Source organism: Triturus cristatus, chromosome 3_2, assembly GCF_964204655.1.
Source record: "Triturus cristatus chromosome 3_2, aTriCri1.1, whole genome shotgun sequence".
Lineage (NCBI taxonomy): Eukaryota > Metazoa > Chordata > Amphibia > Caudata > Salamandridae > Triturus > Triturus cristatus.
This window is the reverse complement of record NC_140584.1, coordinates 1,040,861,376-1,040,882,227: the sequence shown is the minus strand read 5'-3', so window position 1 is coordinate 1,040,882,227 and position 20,852 is coordinate 1,040,861,376. Positions and strand designations below refer to the sequence as shown.

The following is a 20,852-nucleotide window of genomic DNA, read 5'->3' as shown; positions in this document are numbered from 1 at the left end:
CACATAGTTCTTAGGAAGCCTGCATGGTTGATGCGGGAGCTTTAGTTGTTTGTTGTTTGATGATGTTAAAGAGTTCTTTGGGATTTTTGGTATTGTCTAGAGCACTACGGAAGAAGGTAGGCTTTTCGTTCTTGATATGCATTTTATATTTCACGCGTTCTGATTTAGGTTGGTCAAGGTGGGTTGAGGACGGGTTGTTCCGCCAGAGTTTTTCTGCAGCTCTGAGATGTCTTCTTTCAGAGTTAAGGTCTGTATTGAACCAGGCTCACGATGGGTTGTTCCTGACTCTTCTTTGCTTCAGGGGGGCTACTTGGTCTAGTATGGTTGTCATTGTTGTATTGTAGGGTGTAGTGAGCTCAGTTGTAGATAGGTCATTCGTGTTGAGGGGAAGTAGTGTTCTTACCCTTTCTTCCAGGTCATCAAGGGGAATCTGTTTTAGATTTCCTGACCTGTGAAGGGCATCCTGTGGACGGGGAAGGCAGTGAGACAGATGGTTGATGTGAAATAGGATGGTGTGGTGATCTGACCAGTCGACCGGAAGGATGTGGTCGATAGTGACTGTATCTTCCTGAGCTATAATGGCATCTAGGATTGAGCCTCTATTATGCGTTTGTTCTGTGCAGTGTTGGATAAGGTTATTGTTGAGAAGAAGTTTGTTTAGGGATTGGATCAGGGTGTCATTTTCATCATTCCAATGTAGGTTGAGATCCCCTAGTATTATGTTGTTGGAGTCTGAGTTAACAGTGTGTTATCAGGGAGTGTTGCCTGGCGGATGGTAGAGGAGATGGCAGTGTATCGTTTTGTTGTCCTTCGTCCTAATGGTGGAGGAAAGATATTCAAATGTATTGTAGGAGAAGGAGTCTATTTCGGTTATGGAGATGTTGCTCCTGTGGATGATTGCAATACCCCTGTCATGATGGTTCTTTCTGTCTTTGTTTATGATTGAGAACCCGGGGGGGGGGGGGGGGGGGACAAGCATGTCAAAGATTGGTAGGGAGGATTCGTTCAGCCAAGTTTGTGATGAACGCGATATCGATGTCGTGAGTTAAGATGGTTTCCGCCAGTTCTGTTGCGTGTTTGGTCGCGGATCTGCAGTTTATGAGCATGCAGTGGGTCGTTGTCTTGTTGTCAGGTTTCTTCAGGGGAGGGGCAATGGGTATGTTCGTGAGGAGGGCTGGTGGTCTCTTCGTTCTTGGTGTGATGTGGTCTCTCCCAAATCCTGTGATTACCTGGATCTTGGAGCTGGGGATGCTGGTTGTAGAGGAGTCGTAGGAGTTGGCAAGATCGGTTGCTTCTTTCATGGACATTGCGGCGCTTGTTCTTTTGGGTCTCTGAGGCTGGTTAGTGAGGGGGTTGAATTCCATTTGTGTGGCTGTGGCTTGTGAGAACTTGGGTGTTTGTTGGAGTCAGAAGGAGGGGAGTGTAAGCGTTGGATAGGCTCCAGATGTGTGGATATGTTCAATAATAATTTGCTAAGGCCCTGTACTATTATCACTTGTTGGCTTTCCACCAGAGAGAGTCTTTGAGAAATATTCAGTGAGGAGGAGGTAGGAGAGTTTATGTTCAAGGTGTCTTGTGCGGGACAGTCTAAGGATGGAGAGATTCTGTCGGTTAGAGTATGGGTTATGGTGTCATTAGTACCTATGTTACTCCTGTGGTTTGCCTAGGCCATGTGGTGGGAGTACTCTTGTTGTGTTTTAGGCAATGGTTTTTTGAGTACTCTTGGGTGTTGAGAGTTGGGATACTTTGGTTGTGTGTCGGCTCCCCTGGTTGTCTGTGTGGATGAATTTCTAGGCAAGGGAAGGGAGGGGCAGGGGTCGGAGGGAGGATGGGGAGTTTTCGCAGAGCCATACCTCAGAGATGCTCTGGATGAGAATTGTTTGGTATGGGATTGGGAAGTTGTGTAAGAGTTGAGAGGGTGGGGTCGGAGGGGGTGAGATTAACCTTGGTGGGGTGAGTCTGGAGAATGTTATGTGACTTCATGTGAGTCTGGAGATTGTTATGTGAATTCGTGTGAGGGGATGGTAGGTTAGGGGAATGATGGATAGGGGATTATGTGATTTGTTTAAAATGTAAGTGAGTGATGGCGTTCCGTAGTGTGTGGAATAGGGAGTCAAATGAGTTTAGGTTGGTATTGTTGGCTTGAATCAGGACTATTCCGTTGCTGTAGATGGTAGCTTAGGTGTTGACGCTGTGCGAAGGGTGATTCGCGTTAGAGATAGTCAGTTTGCAGCAGAGAGGGGTGGTAGACAAAACAACTACCACCCCTCTCAGCTGCAAACAGAAACTCTCATCGCCGATATGTACCACTGCTCTCCAAAGGCCAACAGAAAATGGCTCTCATCTTCCACACCCAACGGCCCGTCGAAATGGAACACCATATTCAGATCCCACTTCCACATATACAAATATGTGAAAGTGGGATCTGAATATGGTGTTCCATTTCTCATCTTGCACACCCAACGGCCCGTCAAAATGGATCACCATACTCCGATCCCACTTCCACATATACAAATATGTGGAAGTGGGATCTGAGTATGGTGGTCCATTTCGCGGGACATTGGGTGTAGAAGATGAGATCCATTTTCTGTTGGCCTTTGGAGGAGCAGTGGTATATATCGGCGATAAGAGTTTCCGGGAGTTGTATAATCAACCTATGTTTGAAGCTTCTTTTTGCTTTGTGTGAGAGATTAGGAGGGAAGATGATGGCGAAAGAGTTATAAAAACAGCACTTACTCATCTATCTTGGCTCGGAAAAATAAAAAGATATGGTACCCGCATTATATTGTAGGCGCTCATGCCAAGCTGTACAGCATCACCTAAAGGCACTGGCAAAGGGTCCTAAAGGCGACACCGATTGGCTTTGCTTTGCCATTTCTTGTTTTCAGAGGGCGATCTTGCTCTTAAACTGGTTAACATGGTCATCAGTGGGGAAAAGAAAGTTGGGCTAAATATACTGAACACCACTAGATGAGTGGGTAGTTTGAAGAGTAAAAGGAACAGCAAAATATGGTAAAGGGACATTTTGTCTGTCTAGAGCACTTCTATATCACTGAAAGTCAATGTAGTGTGGGCGCAGTCTCTCTTCTGTCAACAGAGGACTTGACAGTTCGAGGACTCAACCTGACTGCTATGCCAAGAGACAGCCTTGTTGTCTAAGGGCCTGATTTAGAGTTTGGCAGACTGGTACCCTAACACAATGTAACAGATATCCTGCCTGCCTTGTTGTAAGAGCATTAGGATATAATGCACTTGTAATAAGGTAGATGAGATATCTGTCATGCTTGTGATGGAGTAACCCACCCCTCAATCTATAAATCATACCTTAAGAGTTCCTTCTCACTGCTAAGCCAAGAAAAGATCCTCCTGTCGAAGGGTTCAATGTCACTGATATACCAGGAAATAACTCTTGGTGTCAAAGGGTTCACCGCACTGATTTACCAAGAGACAGCAATGCTGTCTACGGATTAATATTCACAGTGGTACCGAGTGAGGGCTCTAATGTCTAATGGTTCAATCTCAATGCAGTACCACGACACTGCACTGATGTCTTTAGGATTCAGTCTCACTACTAAAGCAAGAGACATCTCTTCTGCCAAATGCATTCCTTATTTCTATACAGGAGGCTTGGCCCTGCACCTCTGCGGCTTCCATGATACTTCCCTTTGCTTCGACCTTTCTCCTGGAGAGTGGTCATACTGCACATAGTCAGCTGTCAGTCACTTCTGTCCTGAATGGAAGCTGCGCTCTAAGTAATTGTCCTTTCATCTCTTTCCCCTATCCTGAGTGATAGCTGAGCTGAATGAGGAACCGCCTTTCACTTCTGCTTTGTGACAAAGTCTATTTGTTCAAGGTGCTTATTACTTTTAACCCGAGGAAGAATTCACTTGACATGCACATAGCTTTGCAGACGTCAAGGCAAAGAAGGGAGGAAATGTGGCCTAATGGCCAGAGCTCCCTATTTTGGAACTGAGGAATCATGTCTGTGCTGCGGAGTCAGCTCAATGTCGAGTGATTTTGCTTAAAAATTGAAATCTGACCAGGTGTAATGTAATCAGGTGTGCATGTAAAACGCTCTAATGCCCTGGGACCAGGTTTTCACGCTATAAAACTGCAAAAAAAGTGTGGGCATACAATGAGAAAGCACAGCCTCTCTGCCACTGACCAAACCATAAAGAGTTTTGTCAACCCTCATAAAGTTCGACTTGGAGCATACCTTTGCATTTTATACTTTATGTATAGGGGACTCAAGGTGTCCATAGTAAGACTGGACATTACACATTTCCTTAAACAGAACTATAGGTGTTGACCCAGAAATGCTACTGTGGAGTGCAGTAAAGCTGGCCTTCCATAACTTTGTGTATTTAAATGTGTCGAGTCTTATTCAACATTGCAGCAACTTTCCTCCAACCTTGGTGTGTGCCCTGCCAAGACAAAGCTATTGGTTTGGAGTACATGACCGATTCCATTTCATGAGTGGATGTTCAAGTGCCTTCATGGGCTTGCCTAGGTTTATCTTAATATACAGAATTAAAGTTGGTTAACATTGAATAAGTGGATGTTTTTCACCAAGGGATTCGGAGTGCCATAAAACAGACAACCAGAGCGAAGCTTGAGTTGTCATTCAGAGCCCCAAGGTGAAAACCTATGCAATTCACTTTTTACCCATCAATAATTCTATGGTATGCATGATCCCCAAAGTCATCTGCCCCCACGTTTAACTGCTAAGCAGGAGCAGAGGAGTAACCTGGAAACAGTACATAACATGGCCTCTCATCCCAGCCTTGGATTCCTTTACAAGCAGCAACAGGTTACCTGCTCTTGCCACATCATGGCAGTGAATTACTAGATTTAGAATCCAGTCATTCACGCTAATGACTCTCTATGAGAGCCACACATAACAACAGACTTCATACCCACTCACCCTAACATAACCTTCTAGGAAGAGTAAGGACTTCCTCTGAGTGCCCTACTTTCACTTTATTTCCAGTTAGATCTCTTAGTTTAAGATCTCGCTCTTTGGAACTGGCTCCCACTGACAGATGAGAGGAAGGGTTTATAGAACTGGTTTTAGATGCTTGTTAGAGGCTTGGGCACCCATATCAAGAGACTCTTTCGCATATTGAACAGGTCAGAAATGTTGTTAATCAACTAATCATTCAATGAGCATCAGTACCAGTGCCTTTCTGCACTTAGTTTCTGTAGATCGTTCCCTGCTAGAAGAACTGGGAACCTCCATTCATTCAGTGCAAAAATCAAATGAATAAAACAATGGACACGAATGATGAAGATAAAAACTCTGGACTGCTCTACCTCCTCCTGTACACCAAAACATGCATATTTTGGAGCAGTAAGAACCAAAATCCATATTTTATTTCCTAAAAACTCCTGACTGGGTGGTATTTATCACACCTAATAAATTCGGACTCTGCAAAGTTGGCTTTGATCAGGTGCAATAAATAACACGTCAGTTACTGTATCACTCGTAATGAGGGCCCAGGTGGAGTAATTCATCCCTTCCCTCTACCGCGATTCTCGCCTCGGTTTTGTGTTCAGGGCCTGAGATAGAATTGCTGCAACATTCGCTATTTTGCCCTCAGAGCTTATGTCGAATACTATGAAAGGTTTACTTGCCTTCTGCCACTTATCTTCTTTTTTGCTTTCTGCAGATCCAGTGCCTCAAAGATCAAGCTGAGAAGAATTTCCAGTTGACCATTCAAGAGCGAGATGATGCCATCACCAAGTAAGAACCAATGCCAACAGTTGACAGAAGAGCAATGTAGGAGGGCTCAAGAATGGTCAAGTTCTGAGGCATCATCGCACTACAAAGCATGCACACAAAAGGCCTTTTACAGGGTGGCAGTCACCATAGTATCATAAGACCCAGAGTTCCTCTTAATAGAACCTAGTATTCAAACCTAGCTTTTTATTTACAAAATGTAGGCGGGGCACCTCTTTATATCTTTAACCTTTGTTGTTTACAGTCAAAATATATTGTTTTGGGCTTGAGGGTCCAATAGGACCATAAGCTGAGCCAAAGCCTGGCATCTGGCTCGAGCCTTCACTGGCTCACCCAACTCTACTTGCTCAACTCTGGCCTTGCCCTACTGATCTTTCACAGGTGCATCTGACATGTGACTGGCTCTGCAACAGACTTTCAGAGGTGTGTCTTAAATGTGACTGACTGTGCGTCAGCCATATGGTAAGTCAGAGGTGCACTTGACATGACTGACTCTGGCCCATGCCCTACCGGCCTGTCCGATATATGCCCAGTTATCCTTTCCCAGCCCTATCTGTCAACGGTGTGCCTGATATGTGACTGACTCTCTTTCATCATTACTGGCCAATCAGGTGCGTAGTTGTATGTGACAAACTGCACTAGTCATATTTGCCATTCAGTTTCCAACCTTTTGTCATCTTGCTTGGTTAAATAAAATCAAAGTAGTACAAACAGCAGCAGCAGTAAACAGCTATAGAAGTGACAATCTTTGGCCACTATTCACATTCACTCTAGAAAATGCTTTGCCACGTCTGTAAACAAAGAAAACAGAATTCCCTTCCTCTGTGGACTCACCTTACTTCAGCACCCATGAAACTGATATTCCTATTTCAGTGGCCAAACTCCATAAGTCGTTACTGACCAGTTCGATCAACTGCTGATTAATGAATGACACAACAATCAAGGGCTGAACTCATACTGCTCACTGTACATATTGCATAAGCTCTGTGAGATAACTAGCACTGTCTCTGCCACACCTGATGAGGTCTATCCCAGTCTTCCGATGATGCCAAATAGGAAACAGGCCACAGATTCTAGTCTATAAAAAGCAATAAAGAATACAGTTATGTTATGTGTAGTTGTAAAGCACACTATCACCTGCAAGGGTATCCTAGAGCTGGTAGGTTGGTTAATTGAAAAGACAGGTCTTCAGCTTCTTACGGAATTCAGGAAGAGACGAGGAGGCTCTGATGTGTAGTGGGAGGCCGTTTCATACTTCAGCAGCAATGTAAGAGAACGCCCATCCACATGATCTTTCTCTGTGTATGCCTGGGATGTATGCGAGTAGGGGTCTGCAGAGAGGAGGTGTTTGAGTGGTTGGTGGAAGGAGATGTGACTCTTCGGTAGGTGTAGCCTAAGTTGTATCGTGCCGTGAATGTGTGTGTAAGGAGTTTAAAATGAGCACATTTTGGTATTGGGAGCCAGTGGCGCTCCTGAGGTGTGGTGTGAGTTCTGTGTGGGAGGTTGAGGATGAATCCGGCTGCCAAGCTCTAGATGGTTTGCAGTTTTCTAGTGAGTTGCCTGGGTATTCCAGCATAGACGGTTTTCCCATAGTCCAATTTGCTGGAGACTACGGCAGAAGTGGCAGTTTTTCTAGTGTTGCTTGGAAGCCATTTGAAGATCTTTCTGTGCATAATCAGGGTGTGGAAGCACGATGCGGTGGTGGCGTTGACCTGTGCGGTCATTTACAGTTTGCTGTCGATGATTATTGCAAGGTTCCTGGTGTGGGTGCTGGGTGTGGGTCCTAGTTCGACTGCCCACCAGTTGGAGTCCCATGATGAGGTGTTCTTGCTTAAATCTCTACTTCTGTCTTCGTGTTGAGCTTGAGACAGTTGGCTTTCATCCAATTAGAAACTTCAGACCTTCAGGCGAAGAACTTGTTTCTTGTGTAGGGGTCTTATCCAAGAGGGAATGTATGAGTTGTGTGTCATCGGCGTAAGGGAGGATGTTGATGTCATGCACACGGATTACGTTGGCCAGAGGGATCATGTTTGCGTTGAAGTAGGTTGGACTGAGCGATGAGCCTTTTAGCGCAACACGCATAAAAGGGGTTGTGGACTGGCGTTTATGTGTGAACCCACAAAAACAATACCCTCAAATTGTTACAGGGTGTACTTGGATTCCAGTCCACTTGTTGCAGATCTTAAAGTCTCTATAAATTGTGAATATGAAGAAGCTATCACTAGACCGCTTTAAGCTTTGAGCATTTAGTCAGGAGCTAAAATATCATAACATTATTACTGGTTATCCCAGACATATGTTCTCGGTTTAACATTCCATGAAATGTAGCATATAACATATATACCAGAAGCAAGCAATTTTTGTGCCCATTTTAGCACTGTGGCCTGTCACAATCTTATAGTTGCGAAGTAAAACAGAGTACAAAACGGTATCACTTTAGGGCGAATAACGCCTAAATCACAACTACCGCAAACATCGTTTGCACCTATTTTTAACACTACCAAATGGCCTAAATGAGATCCTTATGGGATCACATAGATTCTGATATTGATCTGATGCCCTAAGATAGTTCCTAGAAGGTGCCGCTAATGGAATCACAATTAATTTTCTCTTCATTTTACAGGAAAACAGCAGTGGAATTGGAATTGAGCAAATGTCGCTCGGAGCTCAGTTCCCTGAACAAGCAGCTGCTTGAAACCATACATGAGAAGGTGAAGCTCTCCCAGGAACTGGAGGCCTGGCAAGTAAGATCCTTCTCCCCCTCTACAACCAAAGTGTTTCAAAGAATGGCCTCCCTTTTATGGAACTCTGAATTTCCCTCCTAGTGAACAAGGGTTGAGTGTCAGAAGGAAGGTTAGATCAAATTCCTTACTATCTCGGCCTGCTCTCAAACCCTCACTCCACCAAACACAGCTTCAATTACAGGCAATCACAGACATGCTATGATGTGGATAAAACACCTACTGCAGCAGACACTACCACACTCCGGCATGGAATTCTCATGCAGATGTTAAGGATTCTGCTCACTCAGGTCCTCAATCAGGCATACTGTTATCCACTCCGAACTGATGATGATTTCACTCGCTTAGTCATTCACCCTGTGCTCACATTCACATACCATATGCCCTTTCTAATTGTCCTCTCTTCCTAACCTGCCTCAAGGTCACCCTGTCACCTCTTGAGGCTGTGCCTGTGTATGTCACCCACCTAAGACCACCCCATTTAGATACACAATTTCCCTTTCATACACCTCGTGCCCTATCTTTGTCTCACCAGTACCAGAGTCTAAAAAGTCTTGTAACCCATCTCAGCAGCACTCTCATCCTGTTCAGGGTTAATACCACTCCGTCTCACCTCAAACCATCTCTTTCAACTCACTTGGACCACCAGCCTCAAACAAACGATGCGTACACTCTCATTTTAGGCTTTCTCCTCTCGTCTTATTCTCTCTCTTTTACCCGCCATGGGCACCTTCTCAAATCACTCATACAGGCCATCTTCACTAATCTGCCACAGGGTTACTCATAGTGATTGACATTACGCTCACTCTTTCATCTAGATCGGGTTCTCTTTAACAACCATCTTAGACCATTAACGGCCTCAATCTGACTCTCTGGGGCTGACTCACAAAGGACCTCCGCACTCGTGGCGGAAGCCCCACAGTTGTGGGGAGTCTCCACACTCGTGGCAGAATCTCCACAATGAGAATTCTCAATGCGGATATTGCGCCACAAGCGCGGAGACTCCTCCATGACTGCGGGGCCTCAGCCACGACTGCGGAGGTCCTTTCTGAATCAGGCCCTTAGTCTTTCTGTCACCCACTGCTGATACTTTCATCCTCCCTATGTCACTCACTCTCACCCATCTCATGCACTTACTATCACCCACCATGGACTCTCTCCTCTTCATCACCTTGGGCTCTCTCCCCTCTTGCCTTGAGGCGCCTATGTTCTCTTTACATTCTCTTGGCCATCTAATGACCATTCTCACTTTCTCAAACTTAAGTTTTTCTTCAGTTTCTCTGAAATACCTATCTACCACTCTCAGCTGATGTGTAATCTTACTCCCACTGAGGCTTACGTTCACTCGCTAAAAGCTATCTTCAAATGTCATGTGCACTTTTCTTATAACCTTGTTTTATCGTATGTCGCACTTTAGGCTCTCGCCCCCACAGCAGGTACCCACCCTCAATGTGCTGAGGCACTGACTACCTCAAAGTCTTTCTCTCTCCCTTTCCTCTTATGCTTTCTATTGCCCACTTCATACTAGCTCTCACATTCTCATCTGTCTTTCTCTGATGCCATCTTTCTCTACTACCAACTCTTGTTTTCTTTACTATCAACCTAGGATTCTTTTCCCTATCATAAGCTCCCCCCAACACGGTACTTTCCCCATCATAACTTTGGATTTAACTCTAGCACACCACAGGAGCCCCCCACATGATGACCACCTAAGACAAGTCTTTCTGTCTGCTGGAACCACTGTAGCACTCTTTATGTATGCGTTCTCCAACTCAGCGTTTCAGTCTGTCTGTTCCACTCATCATCTTCAGCACTTTGGAAAAAGGTGTGCACGGATGGACATGTGTGATCTATTTCTCCAGATATATAGGGGAGGTGGATTCTCGGATCAAGCAAACTTTGTTTAAGAGATGTGGGTTCAAAACACAATAAATAAGTAGCTTGCTAATCTTTACATACTTTGGTCTGGTAACTGCATACTTTACCACGTCTTATTTGTGTCTCCTTCCAGGAAGACATGCAAAGAGTGATCAGTGAGCAGGTCAAGAGCCAACAACAGAGAGAGAAAAACACTGCTTTAGAAGTCAAAGGGATCAACACACATGCCGACTTCCTGCACCGTGCTAAAGAAAAAACCCAAACAGACCGCAAAGGTTTCTTCGCACTCTTTAATTTCTGAGGAGAAAGAGAATTCAAACAGAAGAATCACAGACTTTGATTTATCCTTGCATCAAGGAAAACCAGGCCGCCCTTTTACAGAAATGAGGAAACCAAGGTGAATCTGTAATTTTATGCCCTGCATTAGTGACCCAGAGGGTCTTGTGCTCTGCATTCTCAGGAGGCACTGAACAACCTGTGATCTACCGTATAACCTGCAACCAGGACAGATGGAAAGCCTGGGATCTGGCCCGGCAGTGAGAAGACACTGAGAAACATCTGATCTATTGCCTACAATGACATTTTGAGGAATATGTCATCTACAGATTAAAGCGAGAAAACATTGAGGCACCTCTGACCGATGCCTGCAATGAGATGATGCAAAGTAACCGGTCATCTATTACTTATAGTGAGGAGACCTGGAGGAACGTTTGAGCTAGCCAGGGGTGTGCTAGCTTGGATCCAAAGGTGGGCTGCTTTAAAACAACTTCACCTTCTACAAGCCAAAAGCCAGAAAGCCTTACATTCCTTTCCCTTAAACCATGATCGTATGATAGTGATACCCAAACAGACTTCTGTAAGCATGTTTGCATAGAGTGCAAACTAAGTTGGTGAGCATTGGAGCCTTGCTCTTAGTGAAGGGGAGCAGTCAGTTCAGGATCATGTGCAGTGGGAGAGAGTTATTTTTCTGTTAGTTGGTCCTCGGGGTCAGGAGGCGCATGCATCTACTGGGTATACATCTTTATAGATAATGATGAGTTTATACAGGTATAGTGGAACTTATGACTATCAAGTACATATCTGGCCTTAGGATTCATCCATCATTGTGAAAAATTAAGGACAGACAAAGCTGAAAGTGATTTAAGACGTCCAGTAACCAATAGGGCGAGTTTCCAAGGAAGACACTAAATACTGCACTGGTGACTGAGTTCCCCAAAACTGGAGTAGGACCATTCATTAATGGGTGTTTTTTTTTTTTAAACATTCAAGTACCATGCTGATCATTTTATTTAGGAGAAACCATATTCAGTTCCTTTTCCAGTAGTCAATAAGAGCAGTGGAGTGCACCCCGAAAGAACCAAACCGCTGTTATAAATTTGCGGAACAGAAAGTTAAGATAGTGTCACCCCAACTCCTCAGAATGGGATCCCATGGCCTGTTTCACATAATCAAACAGAAAATATCCACTTCAGATGTAGAATTGTCTTTCTACGAACCCATTGGTTTCCTGAATGGCTTCATAAATTCTCTGTGCTGATTTTTTAAGACTTCTGCCATACCAGTCTTTGAAACAAAAGTCTGGTAGTGTCACAGGTTCTCAAACGTTTACTAAACTGCGAGGCCAAGAATGTCCTAGTGATGGTGCCAGCAGTTCTTTAATACAACTGCCTTTATGACACATAAATTGTCATAGAGAACAAGACATTGAGAAAGTAAAAGTAGTGTTTTAAAAACCCTAGTGTCACAAAAAACGTAGGAGCTGAGAAAAAAATGACCCTAACAATATAGAAAGATTGTGAGCAAATCTTAAATGATCAAAAGTTGCAAGCTAAATATTAAAGGAAAAAGACATCAATAGTTCGAAAAGGTCCTGCAGTACTGAATTGTTCACAGATCAAAGGATGAATTCACACAAAAGGAACTTAGAGGGCCGACCACAATGGGGTTGAGGGTCTCTCATACATTGTAGGTTCTCGATTTTACTTCTAAAAGTAAAAATGTATTAAAATGTCTCAAGCTCCTCTCCGATCTCGGGCTGTGGTCCAGCATATTATACTAGTGAAGATTCACAGGGGTGAGACCGATGGAAAGTGAAGAAACTAGAGGAGCGGTAATATCGTCTCTGTATCAAGGAATCCTGAATCAGTGATTCACTCCATGCAAGGAGGAGACTAGAGGGAAAATGTTATGAATCTATTGTAAAAAGAGAAGTCCAGACCAAAAGCCCTTAGTGTGGTGACTTAAGAGAAACTGAACACAAGAGACCCATTGGATCCTACACTCCATCTGCCACAGAGTGAGGGTAAAAGGGAAAACGTGAGAAACAAATAGGTCAGGAGATAAAGAGGAACTTAAATGCTATACTCCAGGAGACCTTCATTACTCCCAGCGATGAGAATGTCATGAACTACAAACTATATACCCTTTGCGAGAAGACTAAAGAAAACATGCGATAAGCAAACTGCAACAATGAGGCCTAGAGGAACCTGTAGTCCACCTCTCACAGTAAATAAAAGAGAAACTGGATGGGTGGGAAAACCATGCAAGGACAGAAGAGGCAATGGGTCTTGCAAACCCTCCCTACATTGAGAAGATTTAAGTGAACCTGTGATGAATTCACTGCAGCAAGGAGACCCAGAGGAACCTGCAGCATATAGGAACAGGTGGAAGATCCAGAAGAAGCTACATTCCTGCCCCTCTTCATTATTATTGCATTAATTGTGTGAGAAGCTGCCCTAGAGCCTGTGAAACAATAGAGGCTGGGGTTTTGTCACATTGTCAAATAGTGATTTCCCACCTCATGGAGGGATTCTCCATTGCTTATAGATTGTATATTTTTTGTAATAAATTTGTTTGCAATGCCTGTTGCCAGTTTCTCTCATTCTTCATAAGGATTAGTTAATACAATATTGAGAGCGAAAGTATGAATACGCAACTCCTAGATTTCCACCCTTCCTTTTACTCATCACAATCAGGGTCTGAGAAAGTGTTTCCAGAAGTGAATCATACTAGGAGTATCTTGGCGCATACCCACTATCTATTTTCAAGGAAGACCCATTTTCTTGCGCTGCCATTAAGGGTGTGTAAAAATATTGACCTAGCAAATTTCGCTGGCAAAATTTTAACAGGTAAAAGATTCATCTCACAACATGGATTTTGGAGGAGAGAGTATTGTATAATTCTGGCAAGATTGTGGATCTCTGCCTCAGTTAAAGTAGGGCACTGCAGGCCAGTGCCTGGAGCTCAGCCCAGCCACCATATACTAACCTTTAATGCTGGCCTCCCTGAGGTATAAATGGTGTCTTGTCTGAGCTTGGTCCTCGAAAGTGGTGCCTCGAAGCCTGTGAGCCTGCTGGAACTTTGCCCTAGATATGAAGGGGCGCCCGTGCCTGGGGCCATACCCATATGCCATATTCCAGTCATTCATGTGACCTTACCAGAGGTATAACTGGGTCCTCATTTGATCTTGGCACCCCAGGGATGCTTAAGAGTCTTTTTTGTCCACTGGACATGAGTTAGTTATTAATGCGTGGGTCCCAGAAGACAAACTGAGGTCTCGGGCCCTTGGGACGAGCTGGAACAGTTTTTAAACAGGCTAAGGGAAGAACAACCCTGAGTAGATGACCGGCAGGAACCTAATCTATCCAAACTAAAATGGGGCACAGAGGTGACATTCTTCTAATCCGTGTACCCTTGGTGACCGGTTTGAGTGGGGAAGGGGCATTGGAAAGATTTAGAGGGATGGAGGCATGTGAGGAAATGTATCCAACCTCTTGATGTCCTGGTTGGACAAAAATAATTTCAACAATGCCTTTACTGGGACTTAAAGAGTAGCACAACCATCTATTCTCACCCATATATGCATATGGCGCAAGACCAGATGGCTGACGGGTGATGGCCATGGCTCTGGGGCAGCCTGTTGTAAACCCTGTGACACGTAGGGGCAGTTCGGACCTCATGTAGAGCTTAGCAACACAGGAGCCTTTGAATCACAGCTGGGTTCTGGACCCCTAACCTGGGTGCGGAGATCCACAGTTAGTACATTCCATTCCCACAATACTGAGCTTTATATATCTTGCCTTCCAAAAAATTGTATGTAAACACTGGCTGACACAATATTGTGTAGGGAGGGATATGTAGGTGAGTATAGTTTTATTCTTAAATTCCACGCCTGCATAGCTTGAGATGTGAATTTAAGAATAGTACATCTAAATTTATCGGTAAATACTCACCTTCATAGTACTGTGGAAGTCGATAATGTGGATAAAATATCTCTGCAGGATAATATTTTGTAACTTGAGCTTGTGATATGCATCCGACCATGACTGGAGCTATGACCTCTCTGCACACAATGGCTTGGGGCTGTCTCTCAGAGCTATAACTGGAGCCCTACCAGACATTTTGCCCAGGATAAGCCAGGGGGCACTGCTGGGCTCCTGAAGCCCTGCCCTAGGTGCAGACGGCTACCCTTGGTGAATTGCTGGAGAACAGGCCCAGGTACCATGCATGGCTGCTTACCGAAGCTCTAACTGGAGTTACTGTTAGAGCCTGTTACTGTAGCAGCAGCTGCTGCTGTAGTAAAGTGGTAGGGTGGGGATAGGGGCTGGGGTTGGGTTTTAAAAATAAAATAGAAAACCTTACCTGCTGCTGCCAGCCGCCTTGTTGCTCTTCTGGTCCCAGAAGTGGATGGGCTTCACTGCACAGGCTCCCCACCCAATCCAAGCGCTGCTCTCATGCTATACCTAGCATGAGAGCAGCACCTGGATTGGCCTGAGCGGGATGGTTTAATGCTCGCTCAGGCGCAGGGTGCTTGCAGCTTTTCTCCAACCTGGCTGTACAACCAAGCTGGGTTGGAGAAACCTAAATGCACATGTCTGTTCAGCCGGCCAAACTGACGTGCACTTATAAGTGCCTACCACTCTTCCCTACTGCTGACATGACTCTCGTCAGCAAGGCCCCGTCGCCGCCCTAACCTCGGCTCAGCTGGCAATAAGGTAAGAAAAATAAAACAATAACATGCCTTTATCATTTTATTTTTCAGTGGGGCAACACTCTTCTGCCATAGCGGAGGTGCTGTCCCTTGCTTGCTGCCCCGCAGAGCCCAAGAGCTCTCCACAGGATTGTGAAGCTCCCTCGATTATACAAAGGGTATCTACAGGTTGCTCTCTAGATATGCAAGGGCTTCCAGGAGCACTAGCACAGTTTTGTTTACAGATTTTCCCAAAAAGGAGATGGGGAACCCCTGCTAAGCTTTTTGAACCTTAACCTGATCATGGAAGGGCATCCAGGTCAGTGGCTGAAGTAAATTCTTAGAGCCAAGGCCTGATAAGGAAAAGTTACATACCAGTATCCTAGTTCTGCATCGTAGGGATCTTCATTGAACTCATAAACTTTGAATAATTCCCCACTGTCTGTGCGTACCCCGGAACACCTTCTTCAGTATGCATTAACAGTTCAGGAAAAAGACACTGAAGAATGTTCATTACTGAAATAGTCTCAGTGTAGTCTGTCAGTGGTGTATATCCCTGCTGAATGCTGTAGGCGGATAGGTTGTTTATGACTTCAATGAAATTCCCTACGATACAGAACTAGGACTACAGGTATATAACTTTTCTTTCTGCATTGTAGGATCTTCATTGATAGCTATAAACTTTAATATAGTAGCAAGCTGAGAGAAAATACCTGCAACGTGGCTGCCAGGTACATTTAAGCTGTGCATTTGTAACGTGCACCAGGAGAAAAAGGGCGCACTGCAGTGAATTAACAGTTCAGAGTACAAAAGAAACAATTGGACGGAATGCTGAACAATACAAACATTCACCCCCAGTCGCAAGGACCCAGCCATATGCAAATTAGTCTTGACCCTGTTCCTTATGCGAACAGCCCACCCTGAACTGCCAAGCCAGGTCTTCCCTGGACCGGAAACATGCATCCTGGGACCGGTTTCAGGGCATCACCTCTCATCAGCAATGCTTGCTTGAATCCAGTGGTGAAGTGAGCACTGGACACACTTCTGGGCATACCCTTCCCCCTTAGGGCGACAAATTATTATTATTACTACTTGGATTTGTAGGGTGCTATCGAATCATCCCCAAGGGGATCTTTCGGCGCCTGGGTGGCAGACAAAGCAGATCGGAGATTGGTAGTTAATGACAGAACAACCAGGTTTTAAGAACTTTCTTGAACTGACTGAGATTGGAACAGGAACGTATGTTCTCTGGCAGTCTGTTCCAGTGGAAGGGGGCGAGATATGAGAAGGAGCGTCCGCCTATTCTGACTCCCTTAATTCTCGGGACGCAGAGCAGCTGTCGGTTGCTCGATCTCAGTTGACGGTCGGGAATATATGGTTTTAGCTTCTTCATTAGATAAGCTGGACTCTTTCCCTGGAGTGATTTAAACACCAGACACAGAAGCTTGAATTCTGCTCTTTTCCTAACAGGCAGCCAGTGCAGCTGTCGTAGGAGGGGTGCCGACAGGGTACGGACAGGCTGATTGAGGGCTAGACTTGCGGCTGTATTTTGAACAACCTGTAGCCTGGAAAGTAGATCTTCCCTGATCCCTACTATTAGGGAGTTTCCGTAATCTAGTCTGGTAACTAGAAGTGCCTGTATAAGGGTTTTTCTGGCCGAGAGGGGGATCCAAGGAAAGATTTTTCTCAGCAGTCGCATCAGGCCGAAACGTGCTCGAGATGGTTTTCACATGCTCCTCCATGGAAAGTCTATCATCCATTATAATACCCACGTTCTTCGCCCACTTTTTAGGTGTAGGAGGTTCGCCGAGCTCCGAAGGCCACCAATCTGATGCCCAGAGCTCCTCTGCTTTTCCGAACAGCAGGATTTCTGTATTATTGGAGTTAAGCTGTAGATAATTCACTGTCATCCATGTAGTGATTTTTAGCATGCAGTTCTTGAACATTTCTCTGGTTGACGCGGGACCTGTCTCGAGAGTGACTATCACTTGAGTGTCGTCCGGGTATGAGATGGTTTCGAATCCACAGGATCTAATGATTGTGGCCAGAAAAGACACATAGATGTTGAATAAGGTGGAGCTTAAGATGGAGCCCTGGGGGGCCCTCTTGTCAACAGCCATGGTCTATGATGTAAACGTATCCAATTGAATACTTTGTGTTCTGTCGGCCAGGAAGCTTTTGAGAAAGCTTTTGAGCCATTTTAGAGCCAATTCTCGGACACCAATCTCTTGAAGCTTATGCAGAAGGATTCTATGAGAGACGGTGTCAAAAGCTGCTGACAAGTCAAGGAGAACTAGCATTGTAGGTGTCCTGTTGTCCAAGGCCAGCCTTATCGAGTCTGTTACTTTTGTCAGTGCGGATTCGGTGCTATAAAGTGCATGGAAGCCTGACCGAGAAGGATCAAGTACGTTGTTTTGTTCGAGGTAGCTCGTGAGTTGTTTGTTGATCAAAACCTCCATGACTTTAGAGAAGAATGGGAGACGAGAAATGGGTCTATAATTTTGTAGGTCCGAAGGATTGGCCAGGGATTTTTTTTTAGTAAAGGTTTTATTTGTGCCATTTTCCATTTACGAGGGAAAGTGGACGTGGCTAATGAAATGTTGCAGACTTCCGTGATCGTGTCTGCGAGGGCCGGTGCGAGGGCTGACAAATCCAAAAGAAACAATTGATGGACGGAATGCTGAACAATGCAAACATGTACCCATAGTCACAAGGACCTGGGTTTTATTCATCACTCTTTTACTCACCACGCCACCCCAGTTTGGACCCAGCCATATGCAAATCAGTCTTGACCCTGTTCCTTATGGACACAGTCCTGGGACCGGTTTTGGGTCATCACCCCTCATCAGCCAGGCTAGCTTGAATCCAGTGCGCAGTGAGCATGGGACCCACGTCTGGGAATACCCTTACCACTCAGGGCGACAAAAACAAACTATTGATTTAGGCCCAGATCTCTGTACTGAGGTGAATGTTTGACATTGTTCCTCATTCTGTCCATCAATTGTTCTTTTTGCATTTATCACCCTGAGTGGGACGGGTATACCCAGACGTGGGTCCCGTGCTCTCCATGCCACTGGAGTCAAGGTAGCCAGGCTGATGAGGGGTGAGACCCAGTAACTGGTCCTATGATGCTTGTTTCCAGTCCGGGGAGGACCTGGCCTGGCAATTCGGGCTGGACTGCTCCCGTAGGTATCAGGGTAAAGACTGATTTGCATATGGCATGGGGAGCAAAAAAACAATGGATTTAGGCCCAGATCTCTGTACTGGGGTGAATGTTTGACACTGTTCAACAATCTGTCCATCAATTGTTATTTTTGAATTAACTGTTCAGAGTGGCAAAACGTAACTGTTTGAACAGGTTCCTCAATGTTTCTTGCCCAACATTTGCCTCGGTCTGAGGATCAGTGGCTAGACAATAGTGTCTTGTAAACGTGTGTAAAGATCTCCAAGTATCTGCCTTACAAACATCTAAGATTGGAACCTGTCTGACCCAAGCTGCGGTTGCTCCCTTTACCCTTTTTGAGTGGGCTCTAGGCTAGCCTGGTAAAGTTTTGTTTGCAATCTGGTAGCACAGAGAAATACATGAGATTATGCATCTCACTATGGATTGTTTTGAGTTAGCTGCTTCCTGCCTGAAAGAACCTTTCTACTTATCTAGAAACATAGCAATCTGCCCTAGATGTAGGGTTAAGAAAAAAAGTAGGCAGTGTGATAGATTTGCTAATATAAAAATCCGATACCACTTTAGGTAGAAAGTAAGGGTGCGTATGCAGAACTACTCTAATATGATGGAAGACTGTGAATGGTTCTATATATGACAAAGCCTGTAACTCACTAACTCTACGTGCAGATGTAAAGGCTATCAGAAACGCAATTTTCCATGACAAATGCTGCAAAGTAGACTGATGGATGAGTTCAAATGGTGGGTCCATCAGTTTTGATAGTACCAAGTTCAATTCCCAAGGAGAACACGGTCTCCTAACTGCAGGAAATACTTTTTACAGTTCTTTCAAAAAATATTTGACTACAAGATTCTTGAAGAAAGATTGCTGCGTTGGGGTTTTTCTGTATCTGGTAATGGTCGCTAAGTGTACCTTAACCCGTTCAGTGCTCATGACGAGCTCAGCTCGTCATGAGTCACAGTGGAGCTGTGCTCATGACAAGCTGAGCTCCTCATAACTGCCGCGGCCCGCCCACGCACGATTGATTCCCCACCTGTGCAGGAGAATTAATGAGTGGGCAGGGTCGTGACGGCTCCCTTCCCCGCACTGCGGGGGAATTACCCCCGCAGGGAAGGGGTTAATGGACAAATATCATAGGCATGACCTGGCTAAGTGAAGTAAGTACGGGAGGTTGACATTCTCTTGTACCTGAACAGGGTCATGGCTATTGTTACAACACCATATACAAAAACGTTTCCACTTAAGGGCATAACATGATTGTGTGGACGATCGCTTTGATTCCTTTAAAATGTTCATACAATCTTTGGGAAAGTGTAGATGGCTGTATTGAGTGATTACAGGAGCCATGCTGCCAAAATCAAGAATCGTATTGTTGGATGTAGAATTTTTGAGTGGAAGGCGCCTGTGACGAAATATGGATAACTGGAGGAGATCTGTGTACTACCACTGTCTTGGCCAATTCCGTGTAATTAGTATCATTCTGATGTTCGATTTCCATAACTTTTGAATTACTTGGGTATGAGTGGTATCGGTGCAAAAGCATAGACAAATGGAGTTGACCAATTAATCAAAAGGGCATTGCCTAGAGAATGTGGTCTGGTGCCCTAGACATGTAGTCTTGGTATTTTTTGTTTTGAACTGTGTCGAATAGATTTAATGTGGAGCACCCCATTCTTTGAAGATGTTCTCTACCACCTTGTCGTTGAGAACCCACTCGTGAATTTTGTTGTGAAAACGACTGAGAAAAGCTGCTCCCAAATTTTGGTTTCCCGGAATGTGGAAAACTGTAATTGATAACCTAGCTAGTATCCGATGCACATTCTTTGAGCCTGGGGTGATAATTGTCTTGATCTTGTTCCACTTTGTTTGTTTACATAGTACATTGTAGTGGTATTGTCCATTTCGCTCAGGAAGTGAGATATTGAAGAAAATCTTTGAGAGCTAAATGTACAGCTTTGAGCTCTAATAAATTTATAAGATAAGACTTTTCCTTTTGAGACCAAAGTCCTTGAATTGTGAGGTGGGCCATATGAGGGCCCCATCCTGTCAGTGAGGTGTCTGTGATGATGTGAGAGCTTTTCCTTCTGAAAGGCGCACTCCTGCTAGCAGATTTTGAGACTTGGCCCACCAGGTGAGGGAATGACGTGCATTCTCCGTTAGATAGCTCCAATCTTCCTAATGTCTTGTTCTCTGTGACCATTGATCCTCTAGGCAAATTCGAAGAGGTCTCATGTAGAGGCGAGCATTCAAGGCTATGCTATCTGATGAACAGTTGGTTTGACTCACAGAAACTGTGCACATTTCGTCTGGATCGATGATACTCTCTCCTCTGAAGGAAACAC

The 20,852-nt window shown here is 44.7% G+C and overlaps 1 protein-coding gene across 1 annotated transcript in view; it reads left to right on the top strand.

Annotated features, from left to right (window-relative positions):
* LOC146859069 (BICD family-like cargo adapter 1) overlaps window positions 1-13,222 on the top strand; it is a 108,381-nt gene extending 95,159 nt beyond the window's left edge. The window contains exons 7-9 of the mRNA XM_085649721.1: window positions 5,670-5,743; window positions 8,364-8,484; window positions 10,493-13,222. Coding sequence (XP_085505847.1) covers window positions 5,670-5,743; window positions 8,364-8,484; window positions 10,493-10,660 — 363 coding nt within the window. The 3' untranslated portion in view covers window positions 10,661-13,222. The remainder of the gene's footprint in view (window positions 1-5,669; window positions 5,744-8,363; window positions 8,485-10,492) is intronic.
* Window positions 13,223-20,852: the final 7,630 nt, after the last annotated feature.